Source organism: Canis lupus, chromosome 28, assembly GCF_011100685.1.
Source record: "Canis lupus familiaris isolate Mischka breed German Shepherd chromosome 28, alternate assembly UU_Cfam_GSD_1.0, whole genome shotgun sequence".
Lineage (NCBI taxonomy): Eukaryota > Metazoa > Chordata > Mammalia > Carnivora > Canidae > Canis > Canis lupus.
This window is the reverse complement of record NC_049249.1, coordinates 40,639,419-40,652,680: the sequence shown is the minus strand read 5'-3', so window position 1 is coordinate 40,652,680 and position 13,262 is coordinate 40,639,419. Positions and strand designations below refer to the sequence as shown.

At 63.7% G+C, this 13,262-nt stretch overlaps 1 protein-coding gene across 15 annotated transcripts in view; it reads right to left on the bottom strand.

Moving 5' to 3' along the window:
• The window catches only part of JAKMIP3 (Janus kinase and microtubule interacting protein 3), a 97,378-nt gene that overhangs the window by 34,948 nt on the left and 49,168 nt on the right, over positions 1-13,262 (bottom strand). For 12 of the 15 annotated variants that reach the window (XM_038579155.1, XM_038579156.1, XM_038579154.1 and 9 more), the window contains exons 3-9: positions 9,193-9,690; positions 6,504-6,719; positions 4,982-5,101; positions 4,295-4,441; positions 3,459-3,590; positions 1,309-1,344; positions 540-599 (exon numbers count right to left, since the gene is read on the bottom strand). In XM_038579155.1, coding sequence (XP_038435083.1) covers positions 540-599; positions 1,309-1,344; positions 3,459-3,590; positions 4,295-4,441; positions 4,982-5,101; positions 6,504-6,719; positions 9,193-9,690 — 1,209 coding nt within the window. The remainder of the gene's footprint in view (positions 1-539; positions 600-1,308; positions 1,345-3,458; positions 3,591-4,294; positions 4,442-4,981; positions 5,102-6,503; positions 6,720-9,192; positions 9,691-13,262) is intronic. The other 3 variants (XM_038579159.1, XM_038579168.1, XM_038579169.1) reach the window with 2 other exon arrangements.

Sequence of the window (13,262 nt, the reverse complement as noted above, 5' to 3'; positions counted from 1 at the left end):
GCGCCGCCTTCAGCCCGGGGCGTGACCCCGGGGTCCTGGGATCGAGTCCTGCGTCGGGCTCCCTGCATGGAGCCTGCCTCTCCCTCTGCCTGGGTCTCTGCTACCCCCCCCTCAAGAATAAATAAAATCTTTAAAAAAAAATAAAAGGAAAGGATTGTGCTTCAGACTCCCGGGGCGCAGGTCTGCCCGAGGGCCGGCGGGGCCCAGCGGACACTGGTGCAGCGGAGGCCGGGACCGCGGCCCAGGGCAACGGGAGTCTCACCCCCACGCGGGCAGGGGAAGGCCGCCCGGGCGAACCCTCCTCCCCGCTGTCAGGAATCCTGACCTCTCTGGGAAATTTAAAAAAGCAAGAAGGTAGGAGCTTTAAATCTAAAACCATAGAGTACTGATTTGGGGCTCGCTCTGGTTACTATACGGTGGCAATTTTTAGAAATAATGAGGTTATCCTCTCTTCACCTCCAGGGAGAAACTCAGTCACGTGAAGTGGCTTCTAAAAGCACACGCTTTGCGCACGCGTACGTGGACTTCGTCTACTTTACCTTGGGGAGTTTGGCCATTTTCTTTCTTTGCTTCCGATATCTTAAAAGCTTGTCTCGCTCCTGCAAAAACCGGAGGACGAGATTTCCTGAGTGGTCGAGCAGCCCTGCTGATATTCCCGCGTGGTCGTCGGAAGGGAAGGGACCCCGCGGGCAGTTCCTAGGTGGGCGTGCTGCCTGCATGGTCACGACCCGTGGCGCCGCTCACGGAGGGCCGTGGGCTCTGACGGTGCAGGGGGCGCGTGGTGCCGCGGGGCTGTGGCCCACATGGGGGGCTGTCGCCCCGCCACGCTCAGGGTGCTCCAGCCTGTCACAGCGTGTGGCTCGGGCTGGGCGCTGAGCCATGCACACAGAAGCGGGCTCCGAGCGCAATGGAGCCCACCCTGCTCCGTACTGTCCGAGCAGGTGTCTGGGGACGGTGTCCCCACGCAGGTGGAGACGGACCCTGCAGACACGGAGGGAGACCAGACACCCGTTTCTCCCCAGGGAGCTCCACTGCGTTTCCATGGCCCTGACCACGCAGCAGCCACGACCACGCGAGCCGGGTAGAAACCCAGGGAGGGCCGCGTCCCTGAGTAACGAGCAAAGCTGGGTGCTCCTCCTGCAGGTGTCACCAAAGGCCCCGAGGGGCATCTAGCTGACGCTCAGGGGTAGGCGTTCTGGTCACCCCTGCAAAGCCTCTGGGCAGGTAGCGCCTCTGTGTGGAGGAGCAGGAGCCACCAGCACCAGGGGGCCCGGGAAACGGGTGTGGACGGAGGGAAGAATCACTTACTAGCACGCTCTTCACGTAGCCGGCCGTCTCAAGCGTCTAGGGACAGAACAGCGTGTTAGGGAGCTGGGAGCACAGTCTGCTCCCCAGGGCACCCAGAGCACCCACCGCCTCCCACTGCCTGCCGAGGGCCGTCTGACGCGGCCTCATGGTCCTGCCTCCCTAAGCTGACCTGCCAAGTCACCGTGAGACCTGCAGAAGCCCCCAGGGTCCTGGGCTCGGGCCCACCCTTCAGCATCTGCAATGGCGGACAACTGCGACGGACCAAGGCCTCTTCCTCTTCCCACCCTCCCCCGCCCCCCACTCAGCCCATAGATTCTTGGACATGTGGGGACTGACGGTCACTCTCGGGCCAGTCGGGGGGGCTGTGCTGATGAGACCCCGTCCTACAGCCCGTGCTGGGCAGTACGATCTCCTGTTACTCTGGAGGCCACTTCAATCATCACACGAGACAGGCCCCAGGCGCTTGGGCGGCTCAGCGCGCGGAGCACGTGGCTCTTGACCTCAGGGTCTTGAGTGCAAGCCCCACGATGGGCATTAAACTTACTAAAACAACAAGAAGCCAGGCCAGGCCACCACTTCTGGGCCATAAGCCACACCAGCAAGGAGGTGCTGTTGTCCCTTCTGCTGCCCCCCAAGGTCATAGAATGACCAAGGCGACCATGCAGAAATGATCCCAGTGGACCCCAACAAGAGGCAGAAGGCCCCCAAGCAGAGTAATTGGAGGAGGATTTGATGCAGGACTACTTGCAAAACTGGTGCAGGTGTAGGGACAAGGACAGGCCAGTGTAGAGAGGGTGTAGGACAGGGACAGGGCATGTAGAGGGGGTGTAGGGACAGGGACAGGGCACGTAGAGGGGGTATAGGGACAGGGACAGGGCATGTAGAGGGGGTGTAGGGACAGGGCACGTAGAGGTGGTGTAGGGACAGGGACAGGACAGTGTAGAGGTCCTCATGCCCAGCACCTGCATGTGGACCTTATTTGGAATAGGGTCTTTGCAGATGTGACTGAGTGAGGGGTCTGGAGGTGAGACGGCCCTGCAGTAGGGTGGGCAGGTGTGCTCAGGAGAGAAGGGGACACAGAGGGCGGGCTCCTTGGAGACAGTGGGAGCAGGTGTGAGACACCCACAGCCACCAGAAGCCTCCGGGGGCCCAGGATGGCCCCTGCCCACACCTGCGGATTCCTACCTCCACACTGACAATGGGGGACTGTGTGCTCAGCCCCCAGGTGACACCCCTGTCCCCAGGGCCGGGGAGCCAACACCTCGGCATCGCTGCCCTGGATGCCCCAGGGCCAGAGTGATGAGGAGACCGCGCAGGTCTAGAGAGGGCCTCTGGGGCCTGATCCTGGTGGGGCCCCCAGGGAGGGGCGGGGAGTGGGGGGGGAGGGCAGGGAGGGGCGGGGGGGGGGAGTAAGGGGAGGAGAGGGAAAGGCAGGGGAGTGGGGAGGGGAGGGAAGGGAGGGGCGGGGGGGGGCGTGTAAGGGGAGGGGAGGGAAAGGCAGGGGAGTGGGGAGGGGAGGGAAGGGAGGGGCGGGGAAAGGGGAGGGGAGGGAAGGGAGGGGAGGGAAGGGAGGGGCAGGGTAGTGGGGAGAGGAGGAAAGGGAGAGGCTGAGGGGGTGGGAGGGGAGGGGCTGAGGGGCGAGGGGCGGGGCCGACGGGCGGGGCGGGCAGGACCGAGGGAAATGGGAGGGGAGTGGCGGGGGGCGTGGCTGAAAGGCAGCGGGGGCGTGGCCGGGGGCGTGGCCGGCGGAGATTGAGGGGAGGGGCTGATGGGCAAGTCAAAGGCTGGAGGGGCGGGGCCTGAGGCCAGAAGGGGAGGGGCCGGGGTGGGGGCGGGGCCGAGTCCAGGGCGGGAGGGGCGGGGCCGAAGGCGGGACGCGCGGCCGAGGGCGTGGCCGGCGGAGATTGAGGGGAAGGGCGGGGCCGAGGGCGGGGTGATGGGCGGAGTCGAGGGCGGGAGGGGCGGGGCCGAGGGCGGGGTGATGGGCGGGGCCTGGGGCGGGCCGGGCCGGGATGATGGGCGGGGCCTGGGGCGGGAGGGGCGGGGCCGGGGCGGGAGGGCTGCAGCCCGGCTCAAGGGGCTCGCGGAGGCAGGGGAGGCAGGAGGGCACCACCCAGGGGGCGCGGGCACCACCCAGGGGGCGCGGGCACCTTGGAGAGCTCGTCTATGAGGTTCTGCTGCTCCACAATCTGAAGTTTCAAGAAGTCAACTTCTCTCTCGTCCTGACTTTGGTCCAGGTCGTTTAAGGAGCTGGGTCTCCGGATGATCCCGGCTCTCTGTCTCTGCAAAGCCAGCCAGACCCCGTCACAGGGGTGCAGGGAGGGGCTCTCTGCCCGTGGCTCGGGCCGGGGCGGGGGGCAGGGACCCCTCTGCAGGGCCCTGGGGGCGCGCGGGGCGAGCCTGCACCCCGGACCTGGCGCCCTGACCCGGCGCACCCCACAGGCTCCACTGGGCTGAGCCTGGGAAGGAGGCATTTCTGCAGCAACGGGGCGGCGGGAGGGGGCGAGGGGGGTGACCCCCCCTACGGTCGTGCTGAATTACTGTGGCCGAACTAAGAAGGGGCCCGGGGGCACCAGCTGACCTTCCCACACCCCACTAGGGGACCCTCCCGCGGCTGGGGCGCGCTGCTGGTCTGCGAGCCCCTCCCACTCCACGCAGGTGGAGACTCTTCCTGGGAGTCCACAGGTGCCCCCAGAGCTCTGGTGTTGGTGGGGCCGCAGGCCTGAGGCTGACCTGCTCAGTGACCTCCCTGCCAGGTTCTGCCCAGGCAGGTGCCCACGACCTCCAGTGCTCTTCCTTCCAGTGCTCTCCTCTCCCAGGGAGGCTCCGCATTGGTTCCTCTCCCCACAGAGTATGTGAGACCAGAGGCCCGATGGGGACCTTATTATCAAGCCTTGCAGGTGACAAGTGGGGAGGGGGGCTGTTGCTCATCGCTGGGGAGCCTGAGCCATCCCACGGGCCGGTCGGACCTGTCAGGGCCCCTTACCATTTCTATGTTCTCCTGCGTGACAAATTTTAACTTGTTTTCCATCCGACGTAAAGTATGGGACAGATCTTCATTTTTCCGGGTAAGACGTTTGTTTTTATCCAGCAAGGGCTTATACTGGCTCTCAGCTTCCCTTAAGCGCTTTAACTGAAAGACCAAATTAATCACTCAGCATGATTTTAAGTGTGACTGGAGCCAACAGTCCCTGTACAGAGTCGCAAACTGACCAGAACAAGCTTTGGCTACAGCAAGGGAGGGGTATGGGGCCGAGGCTCTGTTTTGCGGTAAGAGCCGCCACGAACTGGCCAGGCCCTTGGAGAAGCTCCCACTCAGACAGAGGTCACCTGGAAATTCCAGTGCCTGCCAGGAGTGATCGGGATGGCTCCACGGAGGGGCGAGGGCCTCACTCATCCCAGACAACCCACAGGACTGAGGGAACTTTTTTGCTCAATAATATGGAACGGGGATTAGCCCACCCGTGCCTGTGGCCCACATCTGGCCCCCCCACCAGGTTTTGTTCATAAAGTTTTATTGAAACGGCAGAGAGGCCTGCAGGCAAGCCCTGCCCTTGGCACCATCACTCCTTTCCACAAGGGAATTTTGGAGGTGGGCGCCCTCTGCCCTCCCGCCCCGACCCCAGACCCATAGGATCCAGATCCCCCATGCCCCTGCCCCGTTGCCACTCACCAGCTCATTCCTTTCTTCCGACAGCAAGGCGTTTCGGTCCTCCAGCTTCCGAATGATCGCACTCAGCTCTGCAATTTTAAGTTGGAAGCGCCGAGCATCCTTTTCATCCAACTGCTGTTCCTAAAACAAAAATCAACTGCAAATAACTGTTCGTAGACACAGGCATAAAAACCTCTGCAAATCCCAGCACACCGTGGAAAACAAAGCAGCTCTGTGTCATGATCGCCCGTGATTGCACATGGCGGGTGGGTGGGTGAGTGCCGGCTGGCCACCACGGGCACAGCAAACCGCACATGGGGACAGAACAGAGGAGCAGAAATGTCCATGAGTGTGTGGAGGTGGAAGGCAAGGGCGTGCAAATGCAAGCACCGCAGGTGTGGGTGCTCCAGGCCCCCTCGGGGTGCGGCTGGTACAGCGTCGGGCAGGGGTCTGCCCTATGCCAGAGGTGGGGACGCGGTTTCCCTAGTGTGATCCTGTGAGCACGGGAAAAGATGTTCAACTTAAGACTTTCAAAAGGTGGCTTCCCAAGAAGTGTGCTCCCTCACACTGGGGTTCTATAAGGTCACTTTGGAAACCTCTGGAAACTCATTCAAAAATCAATGAAAACATTTTGATCCAGTTTCAGAATCTCTCTGGAGTTAACACAATCTATCGAGCGCCAGAGCAAGATTTAATTCAGTTAGGCCATTTATAATAAGATTGTAAAAATCATTTTCTATTCTTGAAATGTCACTGTCCTCGGGCTGGCTCAGCTCAGACATTTTGTCCTTAAAGCAAACAATGCACGTCCAGGAAGGACAGAGGGAGGGTTCCTCATTCAGCAGGTGCAGGAGAGGCTAGGGAGCGGGCCCCACAGGACCTGCGTTGAGGGTTCATGGAATTTAGAGTCCCCCCACCCCAGATTACCCAGAACCACTCCAGAGGGCTCTGAATGAGGAGCAGCAATGAGGAATGAAGGATGTCACAGCCCTGTGGCTGGTGGCAGCCCCCACGCTGTCACGGCAGCCTGAAGAGGAGCAGAAGGGTGGCATGGTCACACAAAAAGCAGGTGGGGGCGACTGGTGGGGATGTGGCGAGCAGAGAGCCAGGAGCCCGTGCGCACGGAGATGGAGGCCGTACGGCCTCATCCCGCCAGCCCGCGGCAGGAACCGGTACCAGCAAGCAAGGAACCTTAGCCCCCTGGGGGCCTGGCAGCTGCAGGTGGGCTCCAGCTGGAAGCCCGAGGCCTCGGGGGGCCGTGGGAGGGTGGATGAAGGGAAGGCCAGTGCCGTGCCCCGTTAGCAAGGGGGGAAGGAGACAGAAGCCTGCTTGCCCTCCCAGCCAAGCCAGATAAGCCGAGCGGTCCGGGGTCTGGCTGGTGGGCTGCAGACATGGTCGGCATCCCCAGGGCAGGAGGTTCCGGTTCTGGTCTCTGGACCTAGGCTCTCAACTCCCTGGGGAGCTGCCCGAGCGGGGCCACATAGCCGCGTGCAGCGCTGTCTGTGACTCTGGGTCACCGGGCAAAGCATGGGGAGGTGCTTACAGGGCTTCCCGAGTGGTCTGAGGCGTCTCCTGCACCGCCTGCATAAGGAAGTTCCCGTCTGGGGCTGCCCAGGTGCCGATCAGCCTCTTTGACCTGGGACAGCTGCTCATCTAGAGCCTCTTTTTGGAGCTGCAGTCTCTGAGCATGCCCGGCTTGAACCCCTAACTCTCTCTCCAGCACGAAGACTGCTCTGTCTTTAAATTTTATCTCCTCCATCTACAAGGAGAACAGAACACAATCACACAGGCAGGCAGAGTACAGATCTGCGGTTACCATAGAAACAGAGGGAGCAACCCTTGGAACCGCGTCGGGAGGGTCCCCATGGCAGCAGCCCTGCCTGGACGGAAGCAGGACAGGCCGGGCCGGCCGAGGACGAGGACAGGAGCCCCAGGGCTCAGGCCGCAGCAGGAGCGCCCCCCCCCACCACCCCCCACCCCCCGCGCCCGGCTGGCCTCTGCTCTGCTGCTTCAGTTCAAGCTGGAGCAACCGAGGCTCCTTCCTGGAGTCCGCGCAGCCCTCCCGGCGTCCCTGGGCGCCCGGCGGGTCCCACCCCGTCCAGCACTGGGCCTGGCGTTGGCGGGCAGGCCCACGGGGGCCATCTGTAGCTCCTGCCTTCCCGTGTGTTGGGCAGGGCAGGGGTCCCCCGAGTTCCCCGAGCCCCATCCGTGGGACGGTATGAGGAGCAACGTCCACCCTCCACAGGCAGGCTGCGGGTTAGAGAAGCAGAAGTTTCTCGCTGCCCTCCTCTCCTCTCCGAGGGGCACCGGCCCAGGGAGCTGGAGCCAATGCTCGTGTCCTGCAGCCTGCCTCTCCTTGCTGGACATGTGGACGTGGACAGACAGCGGAGGCGCTGCCCGTAGCTTTGCAGGCAAAGCTACGTTTTTAGTTAATCTTGGTTTGAACAAAGGCTTGGAGGAGGGGGGTCTCCGGACAAGTCGGCTCCAGAGTGGGGGACAGGAGTACCCGGGCCCCCCAGGCCCCTGCAGGCCACCGGGTCCACGGCCTCCCCCTCTCCCTGAAGCACTCAGCCCCCTGACAGCGGCCAGGAGCCCTCCGCACCAGCCGCCAGCTGCCTCCCAGCCCCGCATCGGGCTCCCCACCCCCCAGCGGGGGCAACACAGACCCTCTCCGCCCATTCTTCAGTCGGGTGGGCCAGGGGCCCTCACTACGGTGAACGGCCCCAGGTTGACGAGACGCCTCTGTTTAAAACATAAACAACAGGACAGGACGGGATGTCTTGGTGCTTCCCCTGCTGTTTAAGGGTCAAACAAGCTAATAAACCAGCCATGTGCTGAAGTCAGCGTGGAAACAGAGAGGCGTCTCCTTAGCCCAGATCACAGAATTCACGGGCCAGTGGTGAACTGAACAGAATAAAAGAAATCCTTAATGGCTAAATTCCCAACTACTCGCATGCACAGAGACGCCGGAAGAGACAACACGGAATTAGTGAAAACAAAGGGGCCGGGGAAATACAGTCGTATCACCAAGGAGCTCTGCTCCGGGGCCTAACGTTGACGCTCACACGCAGACGCTCCGGAAACATCGCTATTCCTTCACCAGGAAACCAGAAGATGAGCGTCTCTACGCAAAGATCCCACCAAAATGAGCTCTTTGAGCAGCTGGTTTGGACCAAAAGGCAGACCTCCCCCCCCAAGAACCAGCGGAGGTGTCCTGTCCTGCGGCCAAGGGAGGCGACCCGCCCACAGAGGAAATTCAAGGAAAGGGGCTTCCACGCGGGGGCAGGATTGGATCCTGTAAAGGTGGGGAGTCACTCCAAGGTCAGTGACGGTGTTGCCAGGGGGTCCTTCTAAACCACAGGGCTCTGCACGCAGCAGTGTCCACGCAGGAGACCACGACCCTACAGCTTCCACCTGGATCGCCCATTTGTGCAGGGGGGCAGGCCTGCAGGTGCACGACACAGGCGCCCGTTGTGGGGCAGAAAGAGCTTCGTCCGGTCCTGTGGGGCTCCCACCGCACCTACAGGGGCCTGCTTCCAACTTGGGGCACTGCCGTGCTGGTGGGGAGATCGCTGCATCCCATTAAGGGGATCCCAGGGCCCCCGAGCATGACCAGCAACGCCAGTGAGGTCCTGGTGACGCCGTGACTGGGGACACAGGGCTCTAAGGTAGAGCTCCATTGCCTCAAACTACCGAGGGGTCCAGGCTCCCAGGGACGGGGAGAACCAGGCACGGCCCCACACACACCCGGAATGTTCTCTTCAACGGCTTAGCTCCGGGTCTCTGAGGACATTGACTCTGCGGTGACAGCCACCGGCAGCGGGTGACCTGAGCCACCCTGACGCCCCAGATGAAGCTGCGGCACTGGGGCCATTCCTGTCCTGACAGGATGGCAACTCCCTGCGGTCCAGGCGGAGAGGGCGCCTTCCCATGTGGCCCCCACATCAGGATGGCCTCAGGGCCCCGACCTTCCCCCGTGGGCCTCCTGGGCTCACCTTGCTGCGCCTGGGAGCTCCCACGCCCCACGTCCCCGCCCCCAGCGCCCTCCTGTGCACCCCTCGGCCTGGAGCACATCCCAGCCCGTGGATCTCCTGCTCGCACTCCCCATGTCCCCCTGCCCCCAGCGCCCCCACCCCCAGTGCCCCTCCCAGGAGCCCCCCGAGCACATCCCAGCCTGCAGGTCTCCCTCCCACGCACCCCCACCCCGCACCCCGCGCCCCCCCAGCACGTACCAGCCTGCGGATCTCCCGCTCGCACTCCTTCTTGATGCGGGAGATCTCCTCCTGGTGGAGGTGATACACGCTCCGGATCTCCGCGGCCTTGATCTTGTCGGCCTGCACCGCGATGGTCAGCGCCTCCTCCACCTGCTTCTTGGCCCCCTTGAGCTCCGAGATCTCCTGCTGCATTTTGATCTTCTCTGCCTCGAACCCCTTCTTGGCCTCCTCCTTGGCCTCGGACAGCAGCACGATCTTGGCCTTGTCGGGGGCGCCGTCGCGCAGGGCGTGCAGCAGCGCCTGCAGCCGCTGGTTCTCGTTGTCCTTGATCTTAATGACCCTCAGCAGCTCGGCCTCGTGTTGCCGCAGCAGCGCCTCGCGCACGGCCTGCAGCTCCTTCATCTTCTCCTCGTGCAGCTTCGTCTTGAGCTCGGTGAGCAGGACGGCGTTCTTGTGCTGCTCGTGCTCCCGCACCTGCCTCAGCTCCTGGTTCTTCTCCCTCTCCACCCGGCTCACCTGGAAGACAAGAGCCAGCCCGTCGGTGGTGGGCCGCCTCGGCCTGCTGACGCCGAGGGACCGCGTGGGCAAGCTCGGGGCTCCTTCCGCGAGGCGGGCCGTCCTCCCCCGAGAGCGGCTCCTTCTGGAAACTGAGTCAAGCCCTGCGGGTGGAGAGCTCGGACCTGCGCGCCTAGGCGTCCTCGGGGCGCTGGCGGCTGGAGGCCCCGCGGGCCTGGGAGGTGAGATCGCAGACATGGGGTCCACGCAGATCTGCCCTGCGCCTCGCCCCCGACCAGGACCCACCGTGCCGGGAACGCCCACCGGCCGCCTCGCCAACGAATCACCGGGAAGAAGGTGCGGGTGCCTCGGGCACGGATGACAGGCTGTCGCACTCACCTTCTGTGACGTTCCGGGCCATGGGGAGGCCACTCTAGGCACTCGTTCCCTAGGTGACATGTAACGTCTAGATGTTTGGAAACACTCAGATTTTGGTCTGAATCTCTTGTTTTCATCTGGAACTTCCACCTCGGTGGAATGACCCCAGCACCTGCACGTGGCACCGAGTCGGTGCTCAGAACCTAATACGGGGTGAGAGCGTGGCTCACCTGCCCCCGGTCCAGCACTCCAGGTGGCGCTTCGCCTCCCGCCGGCCTCTGGGCTCCCCGTCGCTGTCCACGGCACCTCGTGTGGGGTCACCATCCCCAATCCCATACTCCCCTCACGCACCCCCCATCCCACCCTCACACCCAGCTCCGGAGCTGGGCCCCGCTGCTCCCCACTGCGGGCAGCCCCACCTCGACTCACCTGCCACCACCCATTCTCCACGGGAGGAAGTCTGTGCCGGTCAAGCCCTGCCCAGCCCTCCTCTCTGCACCCGGCGCATTCAGAGTAAAGGCCGAGCCAGGGGCGTCACCGCCATGGACCACACCCGCTGTGCATCTGGGGAAGTGTCGACCCTCCCTGCCAGGGCCGCTGGCACCCCAGCTAGCAGCTCTGGGGTCCTTTCCCCAGGGTGATCGCTTGGACCCCTGACCCCAGGCAGGCCCGCTGCCCACCCCCTGCCCGAGTGCCCGCAGACCGTGGCCGGTGCCCCCAAGCCTGCTCCACACGCTGACCCCGCCATGTCGTGCCCCTTCCTCACAGCAACACCCCCCCAGATGCCTTATTCATCCCTGTCTCTGGGCCTGTAGTGTCCGCCCCATCTGAGCAAGCATCCCCGGGAGGCACGCACAGCGGGGCCATCCTCCCCATTTGGCGTGGGCTGAACCGCGAGGCTCCCCGTGCAGGGGATGCAGGAATGGGGCCTGGCCTGTGGCCCCGAGCTCACAGGTGGCGGGGAGGCGGCGGGCGGAAAGCCTCACAGCGGCCATGGGAGCGACTCAGGCTCCTGTCCCCAGACGGGCTGACAGCAGTGGAGGATGTGAGGGGGCCGCATGCGGGGCCCCACTGCCCCGTGCCCCTCAGCCCTGCTTCAGGAGCACACGGCAGCTTTGTAACAAGCAGGTTAGGAATATTCCCCCTGAGACCCCAGCTGCCTCCCCACAGGATGCGGCCTCCGGGGACCTCGTGAAAGTCTGGCTGACGTGGCCACATGCTGCTGGCGGCTCAGCGGGCCGGGCTCTTGACCAGCGGGGCCGCGGCTTTGCCTTTCAGGACATCGCAGGGCTGAGCGGTTCCTGCATCCGGGGTGGGTCTTCCATCGGCACCAGGGGTCGTCGGGTTGCTGGGGGGGGCAGGGCAGGCAGGTGTCCCTCTTCATCGCCTCCATTCACCCAGTTTTCAAGGGACCAGCGGGCTCCCAGGCGGCCCAGGCAGGAGCCCAGTTACTGGTTTCATTAGGAACGTCTGGGTTTAAGCAGAGTGGCGGGTTTAGTGCCTGCTGGTGTCATCCTCACGGAGGCTCAGAGCGTCCATCTGCGGCCAGCGAGGGGGCTGGGGCCTTCGGCGCGCCGTGAGCCTGGTTATCTTGCTCTCCGGCAGGTCGGGCCTCACCGGCCCGTCCACTCACCTCCTGCCCCGACTGCTCCCCAGGCGCCCTGACGTCTTTCTATGGGAAGCAGTATTTCAGGGTCACAGCGGGCCCAGGGCTATGCCGGGTCCCAGCTGGTCCTCCCCGTGGACGAGACACGGCATCTGCCCCCCGCGTGTGAGAGGACATGCCTCTAGGTTGCCCGTGGACGTTTCCAATTTCCAGTGTGTTTCCGACCCAAAACCAGGGCTCCTGTTCAAGTTTCCCTGCGTAGCTTCTGCGCCCCCGTCCCCTCCCACGGAGGATCTGGTTGTCAAGGAAACCGAGGGACAGGACGGGAACATCCCCTAACTACTCCTTTACCTGCAGGAGACACGCCATCGGGGGCATACAGGGGCCGCGGCACTCACGGCCCCCCCAGTGAGGACTCCCCAGTTTCCCTCTTCCTTTCCCAGCGGTTGTCTGTGAGGCGCCTCCCGCGGCCGTGGGGGCCCCAGCCCGCTCTCTGAGCGCTTGATCTTCCCGCGAGGAATTCCGGGGAGTCTCCTCCTTCTCCCTCCGCTTCGCCCGACAAGGCCGACCAGGCCACAGCACAGGCGGCTCCGGCGGCCTCGCCATCCTCAGGGTTTGTTCAGAAGGAAACCCTACGTTCAGCGTGGCCCCCAGTCCTCGCAGGCACCGTGGAGCTGGGGACGACGTGGACACCGGCAGGACCCCCGCCCCCAGCCGGCCATCCACGTGGCCCGGACCCGCTGTGGACACACAGGGCCCACGGTGATGGGCACGACCGCCAGACCTCGGCCCCCGAGGACGGCCCCTGCCCATGACCGGCACAGGCCCGGCGGCGGGCAGGCGCTCCCAGGACGGGGTAGGCCGCTGTCCGCAGTCCTGACGGGAGGTCCCTAAGAGGGATGACAGGCTGGAGCTGCAGACACACAGGTGCCGGGCCAGGGGCGCCAGGAGACCGTCTCCTCCGGAGCAGGACGCGGAGGCACCTGCAGTCTTAGCAGCTCATGCTGAGGAACGTAGGCCTGAGACCCAAGGTGTGCGTTAGGGGTTGAGATCGTGTTACTGGTTAAAATTGCAGAGAAATGGGGTGCCCGGGGGCTCCATGGGAGAGGCGTCTGCCTTTGGCTCAGGTCATGATCCCGGGGTCCTGGGATCGAGTCCTGCATCGGGCTCCCTGCTCCAAGGGGGAGCCTGCTTCTCCCCCTGCCCTTCCTCCCACTGCTCACGCTGTCAAATAAATTAATAAAATCTTTAAAAATAAATAAATGAACTGCCGAGCAAAGGCCCGTGTGAAATACGCCAGGCAGCGTAGCCCCGCGCCCCGCGGGGGCCTGTGCTCAGGCCAGGGCCTTCCGCACTCGGGCCCACACCCGTCCGTGGACCGAAGCAGCCATAACCCTTTATGACGCCACAAAACCTTACGGCTCTCAAACACGTTTGCTCAGAGGTTTATGGAATTTTAACACAAATGGGCCAATGGCGCCGCTGGGACCCGGCCCCCTGGCTTGCGGGCACCTCGGGTCATGCTCGTTTTCTGCTGGGAGGGAGCTTTTTCTCTCCGGTCGTATTTCCAGGAAGTAATTCGGGGTCATCCTTAGAGACGGTCGAGGTC